Genomic DNA, 19,654 nt, shown 5'->3' with positions numbered 1-19,654 from the left:
TGTTTTAGAAAAAAGTGGTATTGAACTTCGCTAATGTTTTTGATGTAGAAAGCAAACCTCCAGGTACGGTAATTAATTGATTAATTTACAACTAATTGTGACTATTTGAGAGACTAATAATTGTTAACATTGTTCACCAAATCATTATTTGCACCTCACAGCACTATTTTAATAAAACAAACAAAAAAACTTCTTCAGTGCAAAGCTTCTCTTAGGTAATAAAAGTAATGATATAATAGAAAATAAAAACACACATTAAGGAAAAATAACTATAGTAACATTATATGTTTGACAGAAACCGCTCAGGCGAGGCATGCTGACGGTTGGGCTTCGTGCGTGCCCACCTGTTGTTGGCGGCTGCCAAAATAAAAAGCCATTAAGGTCACAGGTGCGACTGCTTGTTGTGGCCGAGTGACAAAAGCCAGCAAATCGCTTAACAAGCACAGCAGTGAGATCCCGTGAACCAACCTTTGGGTCTCGCCGCAAAATCATAATTTTGGCATTATTCAAGAAGCATTTTTACCCGGGTGGTCTATTGACCATCAACCAAAGTTTTTCGTGGAGATCATGAAGGCAGAATGAGTCTAAGACGGATGAAATTGGGGCCTTTTTTAACCGGGACCACGACTGAAGCACAATTCCAGATTGTGGTCATCATTCACGAGGCCGATCCCCTTGAGGTACACATCATAACACAAACAGCAATCTTCCACTAGGGATGGCCACAATTATTTATTTATTTTGCACCGGACTCCAAGCCATTTGATTTTTGAGTAACCGTTTTTGATACCATTCTAGTACGAAAGTCTTGAGGACTCATCAACACCGATAGATACCAAGTAACCGATATCAGTGGTCCTTTTGATTCACCAAATTTCTAATAAAACAATGACTGCTCATTTAAGAGGATGACTTTTCCTTCATTTCTGACAAAGGGAATAACATCTACTCAGCAATACTGAATTTGAAGTTCATAATGAAACAAAAAACCGGGAGTGCTGTCAATGACAATCTGTCAATCTCTTTGTACTCAAGATTATTTTGCCGCTTTATGACTGGCGACCTCTCATTAATAGGCCGTGTGACATTTCCGTAATGACGCCCATTCTCTTCACGCGTGACCTTTTTGGTGTTAAATTATTGACAGCCTCGTCCACTGTAGGGAGACCCTGTAGGGGTCTGGATGGGTGGCCTCTACAAGAACCAAGCAGGTCTATATTAGCGCAGCTGAATCACGGCGAGCATGCCATAACCGGTGTCCCCTTTCATGCCATATAAGTCAGCCCCCCCGTTACCCCCCCATGCCGCACAATGCCTACCGACTATCTGTGTCTATTCTTAGCCTGTCACTTCAACCCGTCCGACCAGGCGAGTCCTCCTCGACTTCCTCACACTTTTTTGTTGTGTTCACATCTTCTTCTTGTGCTCTCAGAGGCCCCTGGCCCGCCCTCGCGTCCGCCCGCTCTGGCCGTTTCAGACCACTGAGCCAAGACAACAACAAGAAAAAGCTGTTACCTTATTTTTAAGAAAAGGGAACATTCCCCAGCTTGGAACATGAGCTCATACACGGTGTCGCTGCCCGGCCCGGGACCTTGGGGCTTCCGGCTGCAGGGAGGCAAGGACTTCAACATGCCGCTCACCATCTCCCGGGTAAGATGACGCTCACCTTCTTGTACATCTTCATGTGATTCACAATCAGAAAGAGCTTTAATGGCCCAGTCCAGCGCAGTGAGTGACCCTTCAGACGAGGTTTTAGAGATGCCAGCCATTGTTTGGCTGAATTCTCACCTTGAGATATGCGCGCTGTACGGTGCCGGTAACTCAGCTCACATCACAACAACGAGCAAGAATAAAACACAGAGAACTGGCATGTATTCTTTATCCTCTGCGGAGAACAGGTAATATTTGGGTATCTTGGAGGAATAAGAAGAAGCTTCTCTGTAGGGGTAACCTGGCAAGGAAAGATCAACATTTTTGCAGATTTTGCAGACCAAGCTAATAACTGAATCAGTTTAGGTTATTGCTTTGCCTGTACTGGCAATTTGAAATCATTTCTTTTTTTTAAAGAAGGAAACGGGGAAATTCAATTCATGATTTGATTGGGAATTAAGCTATGATTGAACTAATGAGTTGCAGTCCTAGTGCAAAGACTTCTTGGGAATCAACTCAGATTGGCTCAGTTCAGTGTTCAATAAACCGTGGTTGGTTCTTATTGGTTCTGTCCCACCCTTTGTGAGTGCTCACAACGTACACAGGATGAGATAAAAAAAAATGCTTGCTCATTGCTTGCCACATGGGGTCCTGAGGACAGAAGTCTTTTGGGGACACAAGTGAGTTGTCTGGGTGGGGTACTGTGTGTGTGTGTCTGTGTGTGTGTGTCTGTGTGTGTGTGTGTGTCTCTGGGGCTGGGTGGGGCGGGGGGGGCGGGGGGGGGCAGCTGCCAGCATTTATCCAGGGAAGCCGAAAGCGGATCTGCGCAGGCCTAAAAGTGGAAGCGGTGTTGGTTTTACGTGCGCTCGGAATAGACGAAGTCGAAAGCCCTGAGTCGCGATGCTCTGCTCATCTGGCAACTTTGACTTTTCAACATACGGAGATGTGTTACAACATAGAACAAACTGCTCGAGTGTATGCAGGTGTGCAACATTACAAGCTGCTGCAGCGAGGGATATGAGTGTGTGTTGCATCCGGTTGGGGTGAAAGTGTGTAAAGCCAACCCTAATAGAACACACACACGCATAATGTGCACACGTGTGAGGTGTGCGATAAAAAGAGTGTGATACTCCTAACTGTGGCGATGCCAACAGAGGTTTAATGTACGTGTGGTAACGTGGGTGGGTGTACGATTTCAAGTGTGTAAGCCTTACACACTTGAAATCGACACTGTCAGGGGTCTTTTGGTTCGCTATGATGTCGCCACGCGACTGCCTGCGCCAAATACACAGAACAAATCTGTACCACTCAATCGTCCACGATTGGTGTCGGACGCTCTCATCATCCTCTGCAGAGCACGCATTCCGTCCTCGGTTGATAACGACTGACTTAAGATCACCACTCTATTTTGAACACCTAAAGCAAAAGAGAACGTTCTTGACGTTTGAACAACTTCTCTCTGATGTTCTCAACTTCTGATTCTTTTGTGAGGATGAAGTGCTGCATGCCAGAAGCTGACTGCAACATTCCCCAATGTCCAAGTCAAAGCATATTCAGAGTCAAATGTAGTCTGCCACGTTAAAGCTGCTCTAGCGATGCATTTGGATGCATAAGAAAGTTCTGGGGTCTCGCAATTCGGTGCTTTGATATAACCATCCGGATTCACTCTCAGCGCCAAGCGTCGGTTGGTCTCGATGGTCTAGACAACAGAATCTAGACGTTGCTCCGGTGTCGTGGTCTGCAGCGTTCCACAAGTGCACGGCGTCATGTGCCCGTTTTGCAAAAAATGCTCAACTTTTTTTCTAATCAGGCTGCGTTGGATGCAGAGTGGACTACCTTCACTACATCTCATGATAGTGTAGGTCACGGGTGTTAAACTCAAGGCCCGGGGACCAGATGTAGAGATGCCACGTCATTTTATGTGGCCCACGAAGACAAATCATGCATCAAATTACTAAAGTTGCAAATTTTTTTGGGGACCAGTTTTTACTAGTCTGATTAGAAAATGAGTTGTCATTTTGTTTTGTAGCTTATACTGTATACAGGATTGTCTCAGAAAATTAGAATATTGTGATAAAGTTCTTTATTTTCTGTAATGCAATTAAAAAACCAAAAATGTCATACATTCTGGATTCATTACAAATCAACTGAAATATTGCAAGCCTTTTATTATTTTAATATTGTTGATTATGGCATACAGCTTAAGAAAACTCAAATATCCTATCTCAAAATATTAGAATATCATGAATAAGTATACTAGTAGGGTATTCAACCAAGCACTTGAATGGTCTAATTAACTCGAAACACCTGCAAGGGCTTCCTGAGCCTTGAAAAACACTCAGCTTGGTTCAGTAAACTAAATCACAAGTCTGGGGAAGACTGCTGATCTGACTTCTGTCCAGAGGACCATCATTGACACCCGTCATCAGGAGGGTAAGACACAAAAAGATTTCTCAAAGAGCAAGCTGTTCACAGAGTGCAGTTTCAAAGCACATCCACAAAAAGTCTGTTGGAAGGGGGAAATGTGGCAGGAAACGCTGCACAACCAAGAGAGATGACCGCAGCCTTAACAGCATTGTGAAGAAGAGTCGCTTCCAGAATTTGGGGGAGCTTTAAAGACAGTGAACTGAAGTTGGAGTCCAGGTATCAAAAGCCACTGTTCATAGACGTGTCCGGAAAATGGCCTACAATAGCCGTATTCCCATGGTCAAGCCACTTCTGAACTCAAGACAACGGAAGAAGCGTCTGACTTGGGCTATGGAAAAGAAGCACTGGACAGTTCCAGAGTGGTCCAAAGTCCTCTTTTCTGACGAAAGCAAGTTTTGTATTTCATTTGGAAGTCAAGGCACCAGAGACTGGACAAAAGCTGGAAAAGAGCAAAATCCAAGTTGCTTGAAATCCAGTGTGAAGTTCCAACAGTCAGCGATGGTTTGGGGAGCCAATGGACATGTTCAAATGTTTGATTTTTTTTTTGCTGTTATAAATCTTTTTTTTTCACTTGGTCTGAGCAAATGTTCTAATTTTTTGAGATAGGATATTTGAGTTTTCTTAAGCTATAAGCCATAATCAGCAATATTAAAATAATAAAAGGCTTGCAATATTTCAGTTGATTAGTAATGAATCCAGAATGTATGACGTTTTTTTTTTTTTAATTGCATTACAGAAAATAAAGAACTTATTCTACTAATATTCTAATTTTCTGAGACAGTCCTGTATATTATGAGGTGTTAATACATTTATTTGGGTTGACAGTCATATAGGTCCTCCGAAAGAAACTGACTACGATACGGCCTGAGGAAAAAAATTAGTTTGACACCCCTGGTGTAGATGGTGTGCAGTGTTGGATCAGGGTCCATTTGATGAACTAACAGATGGAAGTGCCAGTTAAATAGCTCCTGTTTACTTAAATCTACAAAGCTCAATTTTTGCTTAACATTTTTTTGGTATTAGTTTGCCTTGCAACATTTCTACAGAATAGCAGCTTTAATTTTTGGCGGTACTGGACCCGAATCGAGAATTCTCAAGGGTGAGCAGCTTCCTCTGCACAGCATCGCTGTTATAGTGCAACTGTTACAGGCACAATGCTGTTTTTAGCTACTGAAGGTCCGCCAACACACACACGTCTCATAAGTTAGCTCCTCTGTTAGCATCTACTCTTAGAAGTGCACAGGGTCGTTACTTTAAGATGGTCAAGCTAACCTCCACAGATATTACAGATATTTTTAGTCTACTCAGAAACACTCATTCGGCTCCAAGCACCAGGAGCTGAACCTTTGAAGTTCCACACAGATTTTGTGACATCATTTGGGTCATTTGCAGTATGCAATACAGTCTTTAGGATCATCCACCCATTCTCAAACGCTTATCCAAATTGAGGGAATCCCAGAATTGCCTCTCCCCAGCCACTTTGTCTGCCTCATCTCGAGGGAAAGCAATAAGATCACTGCTGTTGACCACAAGTCACACCTGGACGCTCTCTTCTCTTGATCTTAAGCGATGCTTACCGATTCATGTTTGCCTGCGATTTTGTCCAGATCACGCCGGGTAGCAAGGCGGCACACGCCAACCTGGTCCAGGGCGACGTCATCATGGCCATTGACGGTGTGAGCACGGAGGGTATGACCCACCTGGAGGCCCAGAACAAGATCAAGATGGCCAACTACAATCTGGCACTCACCATGACCAAGTAAGTGCGAACGGTCCGCCGGTCCACACGTCTTGTGTTTACCCGCCTGTGCCTTTGAAATGAAACCTGGTGAAGCGCCACATCGCCATCACACAGAGACGCAACGTACAGTCACAGGGCCCGAACCCAGCCGCAAATAGCCTCCCTCTCCAAAAAACAAGACCTCTGGGTGTGCCACCAATTACCACAGAGAGGGACCGTTTTACCCGCAGAATCCAGCCGTTTATTTATTTTTCTGGGCCATCGATGACTGTACTCGTCCAATACAATATGTTTTTCAACGGATCTCGCTCAAATTCATATAAAACACAAAAAATACTGTGCGTACACATTGTGGCAGTATTAAAAAAAAATGCTTCCACCAAACGTTTTGAACTAAAGCTGTTGAAATATTTCTCAAACAGCTCGCTTTTCATTTCCACCAAATATTATTTCAAGAAGAAAAGAAAAGTAATAATACAGTAGTAATATACAGCCCAAAGATGTGAGCAGATATGAAGATGTTGTCTCTGTGCATGCCTGGAAGTTGATCCTGGGGGGAAAAGACGTCACATGACCCACCCACTAGAGTAAAGCGCTTCCAAAAGCAATTTGCTCGCTATATCGAGCCACCTTTGTGGCCTCCCTGGCAAACATTTTCAAAGAAAGCAACCTGTGACTAAGAAACATGAGTGGAATTATTTTCATATTTTCATTTTGCTTATGATGAGAAAGGAGCCCGCGGTGGAAGGCGATCGATAACAAAGTCAGTTGCCAAAGGCATCGTGCCCGATGTTGCACTATGTTGGGAACCTTCGACTCTCTGTACGTAACGTTTATTAAAAAAAAGAAAAAACAAGGTGGGGGTACCCAAAGGACGTATATGAGCCAAAAATGTTGCATTGGATGTTGAGGGAAGCTGTGTTAAGATTGATGTCTCTTGTGGAGACTCTGTTTTTTTTTTGTTTTTTTTTTTGTGCATATAATTAATAAATGCTCCTTCAAGAGGGCAGGAGCACGGATGTAGACGTGGACCCCTCGTTGCCCCAAAGATTTGTTTTTTTCCCCCCAACAGATAAGATCTGATAAGTTGACTGAGGAAATGAATGTCGGCCGGTGCACGCTGAGCGCTGTCTCATAACTGAGCACCAGCGCTGCGGGTGATGCAGATAAGACGCAATGACGATGGATTTTGACCTCCCGCAGCAAGAGCGTTGCGAGCATGTGGAGATGAAGATGTTTGTTGGCCCCTCAAAAATCAAACAAGTGACTTGCAACAACCTAGAGGGAGGCGTAGGAGGGAGCAAATGAAGTCATGAATTTATTTGTACTGTCACATTGTAGCATGACGTTTAGCATTTGCAGCATGTCAAATGAACATTTGTCCCTCTCTGTAAAGGGCGAAGCGTCCTGTTATGCCAACGCCAAGAATCGACGCCAGTGTTCCAATAATCCCTCACCAGCAGGTGAGCTTTCCCACAGCGCATCACAATTCTCTTGCCCTCAAATGGGACTTTCTGCCTCCCAAAGCAGACAACATTGTCAAAACGAGACTTACAACATCAAAATGAATTTGGCAATAATCCTCATACAGAGCTTCTCAAACTTTGGGGCTCCCAGAACCCCTTCTGGGTCGCATGTTTCCCCTTCTTCATCCCAACGAGCTCATTGTAAATGTTTTCGGAATTGAAAGAGAAGAATTTGTCATTTTACGATTTAAATGAGGAGTCGTTATAATGAAGTAGTATTTTTCAAAGCTAACCGGTAATAATATTCAAGTACAAATTTAAGAATTTTGGAAGACAGACTTACCAAGTGAATTTCCAAATTTTTTTAATCCTCATATTGTGCCTTTTATTCTGGGGTGGGGGGGCTTATTTTCCAAAAACAATATTTTTCAAAAATAATTTATTCCTGTCAAAATTGATTCATAAAGTGACGTCGTATTGGTGCTTAATTGATACGCCTGTTCCAATAGGGCGATATGCACTTTTTCAAACCAGCAGACATCAGAATGAGATGAGTTGCAAAATATTTGTAGACGCCCGAGCGACGGCTCGCCGGGGACCCCTTTTTGAGAACCACTGCGCTACATGTTAGGGTCACTTATATTTTCTGTCGCACAACCTGATGCTGCTCCCTAGTGGTAACTTCAAACATAGTTTAGAACAGAATTTAATTGATGGACCCTCTTCTGCTCGTCTCCTCCCTGGCCGTGGTCTCAGGTGAACGGTCGCCCGCCAGTCCGAGGCGGCTCACCGGGGCCTGCCCAATCGGCTGGCAGCCCCGCCCACAGGAAGCAGTATAATTCGCCCGTCGGCCTGTACTCAGAGGAAACTCTGAGGGAGATGGCGGCCATTCAGGCAGGCCTCCCCGCGGGGTACGTAGCCAGAATGGGGGGACAGTAACAACAAAATCATTCAAACATGGCGGTGAAGGCAAAAAGCAAGAGCTTCAGAACATTTGCTGTCAAAATGAAAGCAGGGTGGGCAAATCTTGGTGCTCAACTTCCACTTTTGATTTGACATATGGACACAGGATTGGAAAAAAAGAAAATACATTTGTAAAATGGTTCATTTCATCCACCCATCCATTTCCTGAAGCGCTTATGCTCACGAGGCTCGCCCGTGCTCTGGAGTCCATCCCAGGACATTGAGTCGGAGTGTTCCTTGCCTCCATGTTGAGGCGGCCGACCGGAGCTGCAGCTGTAAGCTGCTCGGTTGTGGCGGCAACCCCCGAACCCGCCGGAGGACACAGGCAGTAAGGGAGGCTGTCCGTCAAGGCTCGTGGGAGGAAAATTAAAGAGACCCCAGGGGCGAGCCAGGACATGACATTGTTTCCTGGGAATGCCCCTCCCCCGGATAAGCGGGATGATTGATGGGTGGATGGATGGTATGCTTGTTCAATTCATTATTTGCAAAGAATTCAATCAATATCAATTAATTTAAAAAACTTATTGGACCGGCATTTTCGTATTATATTAATACTATTAATTTATTTAATTAAAGAGTCTAAGAAAGAAATTAATTTTGATTAATCACCTTTAGGGAAAAAAGGGCCACTAATATAACAAGACTGACTGTTGACTGGACGAAAGAATTTAGATTCCAAGATGAGACAGAAAGAATTTGTGATCAGTTTGCTCAGCCCGCTTTCGGAGCGAGGGTGTCCCCTGTTGACTGTTTGGAGGTGAGCGCTAGTGGGGACATTGTGCAACAGAGCTCCGACTCCATTGCCCAGCATGCCTTTGGCTGGGAGCAGCCGGTTGCCCGCTCGCTCCCTTGGACACGCAAGACATTTGACCAAAGGCTTGATTGATGAGCCCTCCTTGTCGCTTGACTTCAGTCCAACCTTGTCAAGCCCCACCAGGGCCGAGTTTCAGGCTCATTCGTTGTGTTTGTCCACAAGCCGGATGCAAGGAATGAATAGCAACATTTTGAGCTGCTTCTGTCCGCCATTTGGAGTTTTGAATCAATGCCGCTAATTAAAAGTAGAACCTTCTCATATCTGTGTGGAGCCCTTTCAGTCATTCGGGTTTGTTGGGCACTCTTGCAGAGAAGCAGCACATATCGTAATTTCTCATGAGGTCACTCACCTTTCTCCTCCGTAAGATCACCTACTGGAGCCCCTTCCTCCTCGTCATCCTCCTCTTCCTCCTCTTCCCACAAACTGAAAGTGATGTCATGTGACTAATGTTCTCTCTCTTCATCGTCCTCATATTGGCTGGCCGCTTTCCTCCTCTGCCCATGGCCAAAACCAGGTTTTCAGTCCCTCTGTTCCCAAGTTAGTATCATCGTGCCGAGCGCATCAAGTATCAAGTGTGTGTGTGTTTATGTTGTCATGGCAGCGCCGACTTTAACGTTGCACGGCATGTGTCGCCAGGAAGGAGCTGCTGAACTGGGCTGGTTGAGTTTTGTTAATTTGCAGTGATATGGTGCTACTAACAGGTGGCCTCATTTTGTTATTTTTCTGAAATTATTTAACCTTTATTTACCCAGGCAAACAATTAAGAACAAGTTCCCTTTTACAACTGCGGCCTGACCCAAAGAACAATGGCTCTTTGAGGAGGGTGGGGGATGGAGTGCTAAAAAATAAACACATAAAACAAGGTTATATACATACACAATCAAAAATAAAGAACAACAACCAAGAACAATAAAACTATACAATATAACAACATATTTAAACTAACAGCTGCAAGAGGAGGTTGTTGCAATTTTTGTTTGAAAACTGTAAATGATGTGATGACAGTGAATTTAAGGGTATTTTGCATAGTATTCCAATCATAAGCTGCAGAGAAACGGAAGGAGTTTCGACCGAAAACTGTACGTACTTTGGGTATGGTAAATTTAATAAGATTACTGGACCTTAGATTGAGGGAACAATGATGACGGTGCAGGAGGGAGGAGAGATAGGGAGGTGACATCCCGAGTATGGATTTGTAAATGAGGTAAAACCAATGGTGAAGCCGTCGAGTGTGGAGTGATGTCCAATCAATTAATTTATGCAAATCCCAGTGGTGAGTGGAGAAGTGCGCACCTGTGGCGAAGCGGATAGCGTAGTGGTGAAGAGGGTCCAGCTTATTGAGAGTGGAGTGGGATGCCATCCTATAGATGGCGTCGCCATAATCAAAAATGGGCAGGATGTTCATTTTGACAAGAGAGTGTCTAGCGGCACGGCTGAAGGAGGCCTTATTGCGATAGAGGAAGCTAAGACGAGATTTGACTTTTGACTGTAGGTGTTTATGTGGGTAGTGAAGGAGAGGGACGAGTCCAACCATTAACCAAGATATTTGTAACAATTTACAAACTCGAGTTCAGTGCCATCTGCTCAAAATATTTTAGGGGTATTGTTGGGAGCACGAGACCGGTTAAAAATTATGCATTTGGTTTTCTTAGTGTTAAGAAAGAGATGGAGATTATGGAAATATTGTTCAACGGAGGTGAAGCTAAATTGTAATGAGGATGCTGCAGAATGGAGAGAAGGACCTTCAGAGTATAGGATAGTATCATCAGCATAAAGGTGGATCTTTGAACTGCCGACATACTTGACTACATCATTAATGTAAATGGAGAACAGCAATGTGTAAGGGAGCAGACAGTACAGCCAAGTGCGTAGCGACAGAGACTTTATTGTGGGGAAAGATGGGAATAGCGGGCGCTGGAGCGGCGATCTGGCTGGGGCGGACAGGCAATTCTGCGGGAATACCAAAATAGTTAAGCGAGTCAGGCTTACAGGGACGGATGAGCAAAGCAGCATCATGGGACAGGCTGACACACGGGTCTGCGCTGGCAGCGCTGATATAGCACTGTCAATGACCCCGCGGCAGGTGGCGGCGATTCCGCTGACAGGAGGGGCGTGGTCGTGTCGCAGGTGACGCCAGCACGTGACAGAACCCCCACCACAAGGGACGGCTCCCGAGGTCCCCAGGAACCAAAAAAAAAAAAGAAGGCAACCCCCCCGGACGGCCAGGTGGGGGGTCAATACTCCGTCGAAGCGTCCGACTCCACGGCGGATGCAGGATCGACGGACGCGGGAGCAGAAGACCCTGGTGCCGGCGGACAAGGCCGCCCCGGACCCTCTCCCTTAGTCCCCTCGTCCCTCCTCGGACGTCCGCGCCGAGGACCCGGTTGGTCCGGATGACAACGATGGAACTCCGCGATGAGCGAATGGTCGAGTATCCAGCGGCTGGGCACCCAGGATCCGTGCGCGTTGTCATAACCCTCCCAGTCCACGAGGTACTGGAGGCCACGACCGCGCCGCCGCGATCGGAGCAAGGAGCGGACGGCATTAGCCGGACCCCCTTCGACATGCTGGGGCGGCGGGACGGGCGCCGGCGTCAACGTGCTCTCAAAGATGGGCCACACAGGGGACACATGGAACGTGGGATGAACTTTCATGGACTCTAGAAGGAGAAGACGGACGGCGGATGGGCCAATCACCTTCTGAATGGGAACGGTCCAACAAAGCGGGGCGCCAGCTTGCGGGATCCCGCTCGCAGCGGCAAATCCCGCGTCGAGAGCCACACACGCTGCCCCACTCTGTACTCCGGTCCCGGCGTCCGGCGCTTGTTCGCCTGGCGGGCGTAGCCTGAAACTGAGCGGAGAAGAGTGATCCGGGCCCTCGCCCAGGCTCGATGACAACGGCGGACACAAGCCAGGGCCGACGGGCACTCTGCACCATGCTCCTGGTGGGCGAACAAGGGTGGCTGGTACCCAAAAACACAGTGGAAAGGCGAAAGCCCCGTGGCCGAGCTGGGGAGGGAATTGTGAGCATACTCTACCCAGGGAAGCTGTTGGACCCACCCGCGCTGGTCCCCGGCGGCTATGCATCGGAGGGACCTGCCCAGTTCCTGGTTCAGGCGCTCCGCTTGCCCATGGGACTGAGGGTGAAACCCCGAGGAGAGGCGTGGTCGTGTCGCAGGTGATGCCAGCACGTGACACAATGGGCCTAGGATCGAGCCTTGAGGAACCCCTTTGGAGATGGTGAGAGGGTCAGAAAGAATTTTTTCCAATTTAATTTGCTGGAGTCGATTATTTAGGTAGCTGGCAAACCAATCACATGCGTGTGATGACAGAGCCTCTGCAGGAGGATTGAATGGATGACTGAGTCAAAGTCAGGTCGATGAAAGCAGCAACACAAATCTGCTTGAAATCCAGGGAAGTAATGATTTACTTAAGGTCTAGGACCTTAAAAGTAGCTGTCGTGCATTATCAAGTTAGTCGACAACTTTTGATAACACTGTCCCCCTCCAAATGTTGGCTTTTTTTTTTTTTTTCCTGAGGACCATATTATGTGAATGGTTCCTGGTTACTTTGGGCCAGCTGAGCCTGAAAGTGAGGTGATATCATTATTTTGGACCATTAACTGATTGACAGATTACAGATCAGACAATGTGCGCTGGAAAAAAAAGACAGAGCAAAAGGAAACGGCTTAGAGTCCAATGCAGATGCGGATGTTAAAGTTAGCTTAGCGTCGCGCAAGGGGACACAATCGGTCACAATCTCTTCGGGCTGTCTTATTTTCCGCATTTGATCTTTAAAGGCCATATTGACATTTCAAATGATACAACTGGCTTGGTGTGTGTGCGTGTCTGTGTGCGTGTGTGTGTGGGTCTGTGTGTGTGTGTGTGTGTGTGTGTGTGTGTGTGTGTGTGTGCGTGCGTGTGTGTGTGTGTGTGTGTGTATGTGTGTGAAACTAATCAAGCGAAGCTGCCAAGCGAAGGTGCATTCGCGGCTAAAGGAGCAACGGTGTATGCGTTGCTTTGGTTTGCTGTGTTGCGTTGGATTGCTGTGTTGGTTGGTGGTCGGCGCCGGCTTGTCTGACGCTCGCCGTGACGGCAAAGGTCACGCAGTGTTGGCGCTGACATTTGATTGGCAGAAGCATGTCGATCCCAGATGACAGGTTCTGTGCTTGTGAGGGGTTGTCAGGCACAGAATTCAGAATTACCTCTCGCAAGCTGCGCAAACGCTCTCGCACTCACTGCTGACACGCTTTCAAATTGTCCTCTGACATAGCCGATTTGCACTTGAAATCTACTCTGCCAAACGCTCTCACGTGACAGAAAATGCTCTCATGGGAGTTGCATGAGAGCAGTTTTCACACACTACTGACAAACTCTGACCATTAAACTGCCATTTTTGTTGTGCAGTTGTGTGTGTGCGTGAGCGTGTGCGTGCTCGCGTGTGTGTGTCTGAGTAAGAGAGGGTTTCTGAAGTGCATGCGAGGGTATTTATTCAGGCGTGAGCGGTCATCATGCCTGACTTTGCATTGCGTGAATGATGACATCATGCGGTCGAAAGGCCCGCACCTCTTTTCAACCGTACGCCGTCCTCACCTCTCAGCGCCGTCGGCGGCGCGGTGGTGAAGCAGGCCGGCACGGCTAGCCACAAGGCCATCGAGGTGACGGGCCCGGGAGGCAAGGCCACCATCGTCCACGCCCAGTACAACACGCCCATCAGCATGTACTCGCAGGACGCCATCATGGACGCCATCGCCGGGCAGACCATGACCAAGGGAGACCAGACCGGGTGAGACCCCCCTGCCCAGCTGCTTCTTCCTTTACCCATCTCCTCTCTCTAATCACTACAAATAAATTTTTCATGGAATTTTCAAAAAATCTAAAATCCCAGATTAGAGAGGAGGAAATGAGTGAATGCATGGCAACGCATTCAAAGACTGCAGGAAGCATCATCTCACTCTGCGGGAATGTCGGAGTCAGTCATCGCCTTGGGAGTGGAGCAAATTGTTTGTAAATGATGACACGCCCGTCACACTTGACTTGGTCTCTACTGTTGGAAAGCGCAAGCATTTTTGGCTTTCCTTCTCCTCTCTCTTGTCTCTCCTGTGAGGGCGTTGTTGCGGTTAGGGGCAAATGAGAGAATGGTGTCAAGTGCTGCATTGTGCTTTTGTCTGCCATGAAAATATTGCTGTGTCCGAAATGACAAAAATTATCCAGTGAAAATTGCGCTCGTCCTCAGACAGTCATCAGCCTTCATCACTCAGATTGAAAGTGACAATCATGATACGCAAATGTTCTGAACTTCTTTATCTCCTGTGTTGAGCACAGGCATGTTTTTTTTCTTCTTTGTGTACCATTGTTGTGCATTCTTTTTTCCCCCACTATGACTTGAATTCGTTCCAAAGCCACTTTTTTATTTGGTTTCGTCACCCAAAAAGTACCCCAAAAGAAAGCTCTGAGCTGACTTGTTGTCGGGGTCTTATGCGGGTGGGTGGATTGGTGGTGGTGGCGTCCCCCCTGTGTCCGGTCCCAGTCCATTTCCAGAGCGTCTGGTGGACAGCGCCTCGCCCGTCTACCAGGCGGTCCAAAGCGCACAGGAAGATGAGGACGAACGAGGACGCCGTCGCCAGGCCAGCACCCAGTCCAAAAGCTTCCAGACGCTCGCCCACATGATGGGAACGGGAACGCAGTGTGGTGAGAAAACGGCCACCACCGTGTTGTTTAGATATTCCAGTTGACTCGATCATGTGAATCAGGGGTGTCAAACTCATTTTTGTCATGGGCCGCATCGTAGTCATAGTTTCCTTCGGAGGGCCATTATGTCAACCCGAATAAATGTATGAACGCCTCGTATTCTAAACAGTATAAGATACAAAACAAACTGACAACTGACTGAAGACTGTTCAACTATTTGAAAAAGATGATTTTTAAAAGTGAAGACAATTTGCAATTTTAGTAATGGCACATGAATTTGATGCCCAATTTGTCCACGGACCACATAAAATGATGTGGCGGGCCGTATCTGGCCCCTGGGCCTTGAGTTTGACACCTGTGATGTAAATGCTCGGTGGACTACTTGCTTTGTGGCCCACGGGACATGCTTTGCATCGCTAACTCCACATCGTCCATTTTGTTTGTGTCTCACAGTAATGGAGGATGAGGAAGCGGATGTTGAGGTGTTGACAAAGAGCAGGTAGGCTGCGTCACTCACACTTCAGAACCTGCACAGGACGTTCAACCCTGCCCTGCCCTGCCCCGCCCTGCCCACCTTACCTCAGCTCACCTCCACCCTCACCACCTGCCCACCAACCTGTCACAAACACCCAAAGTTATTTCATTGCCTTAGTCTTGGTTGTACCTAATAAAGTGTCCAGGTGTATTTGGCAAGGAAAGCATCACTTGGAGGTCCAGCTTTCGAAAGCGGTCCAGGTTGTTCTGTCGTCATAGCAACAGCAGCATTTGAATAGTGACCCACGATACTAAGACTCACTCTTTTGTGTGTGTGTACGTGATTGTTCATTTTTACTGTACTCACATTCTTGCTGTCGGGTGAGTTCAAGTGCAGTTTTATTCTTCTTGTTCTTTCCCCACAAACTGTTGACATACGTGCATCTTGATGTGTATTCTTGACACCTTTGAGAGTGAAGCAGACTCAGGTTGAGCCTTTCTTGTGTGCTTTTGCATAAATCACATTTCTTGCAGTCTTTACCAGGCGAACGTGTTGCCTTCTACTGCGGGATCAAATGCGGGTTCTTTTCTTCTCTCGCCAACTGCTCCAAAGCTTGCACGGCAATCTTTTTTGGGCCACACGTGTCGGATGGTGACATTTGCACTTTTGTGTGTCCTTCACTTGCAGCCTAACGCATCAGTCGCCTGCCGGCGTCCAACACAAAGCGGCCGTGTCCAGGTACCGCCGCCGGCTGATTGTGTCAATGCCCGCTGTGGCAACCGCTCCATCCTGGTCTTTCATTGAGCTTCCACGCCCATTTCACCGCTGCTGTCTGAATGGCCAACTGGGGCTGGGGGCTATTTCCGTGGATACTTGCTTGGTCTATTACTTTATTTTTGCTTTGGGTATCGAGCCAAAATTTGGGTTAACTCAACTGTGTGGAATTTGATTTGACTCCAATTAAGGGTGAAATGAAAGGAAAATGGAGCAAAAAAAAATACAGTGAGCCCTGGCATGTTACTGAACGGGACAAACACAAATGCAAAGTGAAAGCACTCGCAAGAGGGCCACAACTCTAATCTTGCTCATCTTCATCAACTAATGCCTTCATTGTCGTTCTCATTTGTCAACCTTTTTCGGGCCTTGATTTGCATCCTCTTTTGCTTCCTCACCAGTCAATTTGGCCAGCCGGCCCCCGCCGCCCTGCCCCCTGCCCAGCAAGGCTCGCTCACTATGCATTACCAGCAGGCCCCGCCCATGCCGCAAGCCTCGCCCCCACAGCACTACCAGCATGCCCCGCCCACCCAGCAGAGTTCCATACAGATACCCGTCAGCTCCGCCCCTCCCAAGGTGGTCAGCACGGCCTGCATCTACCCGTCGCAGCCAGGTGAGCCAGCAAGTTCGTCGTAAAAAGAAAGTTGACATCCCTGTTTGTCGATAAGGACGTTTCAGCGGTTTGTTCCGTCGCAACTGGATGAGTCGAATAGAAATATGTTAGGCGAGTGGTGTTTGTGTGCAGCTGGGAATCTCTTTTGTGACATCACAATTGATGCACGTCTTTATTGATGTGGAAACTCGTAACAGTGCTTATCAGTTGATTTGGTGGTTGAATGATAGTCACAAGTTACTTGCCATCTTAGGTTGGTCACCTGACTAAGGCTTCCTGTCTCTTCCAGCTGCGCCACCTGCTCACCCGCCACCACACATCCCCCAAGCTCACCCCCACCGCACCGCCCCGGCTGCGCCCCAGGCAGCAGGTGACGCGGGTGGCAACCGCCCCCCCTGGGTAACCGACAGCTCCTTTGCCAATAAGTTTGACCCGAGCAAGACCACCACTACCGTCATCAAGGCGCCTCCGCTGCCTCAAGCCGCGCCCCCGCCGCCCCAGTTCATCCCAAAGGCCTCAGCAGCCGCCCCTGGCCCCGCCCCAGTCACTCCTAGCCCCGCCCCCTTCCCCCCTGTAGCCAGGGGGGTGGCGCAACGGGCCGAGAGGTTTGCCGCCAGCAGCCGTACGCCGTTGTGTGGAGCCTGTAACAGCATCATCAGGTAACCCATCCGCTGCCAAACACCATCTCGACCTTTCCCCACATCACCTCGAGAGGCATACCGGCCTGATTTTGCCACCCCGTCCGAGTCAGTAACTGGTCTGTGTCGGTCGCAGGGGTCCGTTCCTGGTGGCGCTGGGCCGCTCGTGGCACCCGGAGGAGTTCAACTGCCACTACTGCAACATGTCGCTGGCAGACGTCAGCTTCGTGGAGGAGCAGAACAGTGTTTACTGCGAGAACTGCTACGAGGAGTTCTTTGCCCCCACCTGCGCCCGCTGCAGCATCAAGATTATGGGGGTAAGGTGTGAAACACGCAAGCCGGTCGGTCACCATGGACGTCTCTACTCTTTACCTGACTGTCCTACACTCTTTCAGACCACTTGACACAGTCAAGGAAAAAACAATTTCTGACCAAAAAGAATGTGGTGGTGGTGTTGTAGTTTGCTTGTTGTTGTCTGGCCTGGCAGGAAGTGATGCACGCTCTGAGGCAGACGTGGCACACCACCTGCTTTGTGTGCGCTGCCTGCGGCAAACCCTTTGGCAACAGCCTTTTCCATATGGAGGACGGAGAGCCATACTGCGAGAAAGGTAGGCCGCCGACACTCCTCGTGTACTTTAATGGCGTGAGCGAGTCGTTAACAACGGCCCTCGTTGTGCTCCGCCGCCAGATTACGTGGCGCTGTTCAGCACCAAGTGTCACGGCTGCGACTTCCCGGTAGAAGCTGGAGATAAATTCATCGAGGCTCTCGGTCACACCTGGCACGACACCTGCTTCGTGTGTGCGGTGAGAAACGCTTTCAGGCAACGCCACACCCTCTTTACCTCCACCGGGAATCCAAGCGGCTGAAGTCTGATTGGACAAAACAAAAAAATTGTCGGCCACACACGCATGCACAGTCAAAATAATGCAGCCGAGATATAAGCAATAGACTGTTGGAAATAATGACAATTTCATGGAAGAAATAATTTGTTTGTCAAGTCAGGTCCAATTTCAACAAAATGTTAGAAGGTCAAAAAAGCTCGTTTCAGCTTTGATGCGCATTGAACATTTGCCATCGTCAGTATAAATGTCGGGTGACTTTGTTGTTGTCGTTCCAGGTGTGTCACGTGAACCTGGAGGGTCAACCCTTCTACTCCAAGAAAGACAAACCTCTGTGCAAGAAGCACGCTCATGCCATCAATGTGTAACCTGGCAAACACACGCACGCACGCACGCACACACACACACACACACACACACACACACACACACACACACACACACACACACACACACACACACACACACACACACACACACACACACACACAACTACTGATCACTACTTTTAAATGCGTGTGCAAAAACAACACTTTGCTTTCAGGTGGTTTTGACAAATACTTTGCTTTCGGGTAGTTTTGACTAGATTTTGTGACAGCTTCACTTTGGCATGAGTAATTTTCAAACTCTTGCACACTCACAATATTAATTCAACATTAGATTTTTCATGAAGACATTGAAAATCAAACATTGAATCTATCAATGACATGCTTGAACACAGTTTGAAAAAAAAAAATTAGAAGTGCAGCAGTTTTTTTTGTTTGCTCAGCCTACCTAACATGGGCTCTTCTACACTATCTCAGACCCCTGAACTCAACCTAGATTGTCCTTAGTTATGAATAACCCAGAATCAACCAACGACATCCTCTCCTACATTTATACACCGCTGCTCTTCATGACATGTCCCTGAACTAAGCAATGTCTGTCCCACACTTTTACAGAAACCTGAAGTGAGCACAGTTAGTGATGCAATGAAAGCTGTCCATCTATGTGTCTCCTTACAGTTCATGCAGCTTTTGCGTGCATTGTGTCCTATTTATTTTTCAAGTGTCACTCCTTGATTTGGTGCTCATCAAAAGGGATTTACTTAATCTAATATGAGTTTGATTGTTGTTTCTAAAGCATCTGGGAGTTTCTTTGCGTTTGTCTTTCTTTATTTTAGGGATTATTTTTGAGTGGATACGACAAGCCTGCACAAGATGTTTTTGTGTTTTTCGCTTGTAGAGAAAATAAAAGGAGATCAGCAGTTGAATGAGTTAATAGATGTATTTACCCGTTGCTTCAAAGCCCGAATGAAGTTCCCCATGAAAGGTGGAGAACAAGAACAAAAAATTTTTTTCAAGCATCCAACTGTTCCAGAGCGGAATGGATGCTCAAACCCGTCCACTTTTTCGATCATTTTCATGAATGCGTACGCATACCCCTTGTTTGTCGTCTCACTTTTTTTGCATTTATGCCACCACATCGAGAAAGTGGATTAAAGTCAAACATTTGCTGCAAGCACCATGTCTCGAGGTTTTTTTTGTTCTAACAAAAAATAAATGAAAACAGAAACAGAAAAGAG

The 19,654-nt window shown here is 47.2% G+C and overlaps 1 protein-coding gene across 3 annotated transcripts; it reads left to right on the top strand.

Moving 5' to 3' along the window:
• The first annotated feature begins 1,328 nt into the window (after nucleotides 1-1,328).
• Nucleotides 1,329-18,611, top strand: LOC119134900 (LIM domain-binding protein 3-like). Of its 3 annotated transcripts, XM_037272130.1 has the most exons (15): nucleotides 1,329-1,650; nucleotides 5,685-5,836; nucleotides 7,215-7,281; nucleotides 9,576-9,598; nucleotides 13,660-13,845; nucleotides 14,590-14,750; nucleotides 15,204-15,249; nucleotides 15,913-15,963; nucleotides 16,401-16,612; nucleotides 16,902-17,271; nucleotides 17,387-17,567; nucleotides 17,738-17,858; nucleotides 17,939-18,054; nucleotides 18,369-18,485; nucleotides 18,530-18,611. In XM_037272130.1, exons 1-14 carry the CDS (start codon nucleotides 1,555-1,557, stop codon nucleotides 18,456-18,458), a joined length of 1,872 nt encoding a protein of 623 aa, XP_037128025.1. In that variant the 5' UTR covers nucleotides 1,329-1,554; the 3' UTR covers nucleotides 18,459-18,485; nucleotides 18,530-18,611. The 3 variants fall into 3 exon arrangements, with proteins under 3 accessions (XP_037128025.1, XP_037128024.1, XP_037128026.1); XM_037272129.1 differs by having other exon boundaries at nucleotides 1,330-1,650; nucleotides 18,369-18,582; XM_037272131.1 differs by lacking the exons at nucleotides 14,590-14,750; nucleotides 15,204-15,249 and having other exon boundaries at nucleotides 1,330-1,650; nucleotides 18,369-18,582.
• The last annotated feature ends 1,043 nt before the right edge of the window (nucleotides 18,612-19,654 follow it).

The sequence above is a fragment of the Syngnathus acus genome, chromosome 15 (assembly GCF_901709675.1).
Source record: "Syngnathus acus chromosome 15, fSynAcu1.2, whole genome shotgun sequence".
NCBI lineage: Eukaryota > Metazoa > Chordata > Actinopteri > Syngnathiformes > Syngnathidae > Syngnathus > Syngnathus acus.
The sequence above is the reverse complement of the archived record's forward strand: the minus strand, read 5'-3'. Positions and strand labels throughout refer to the sequence as shown.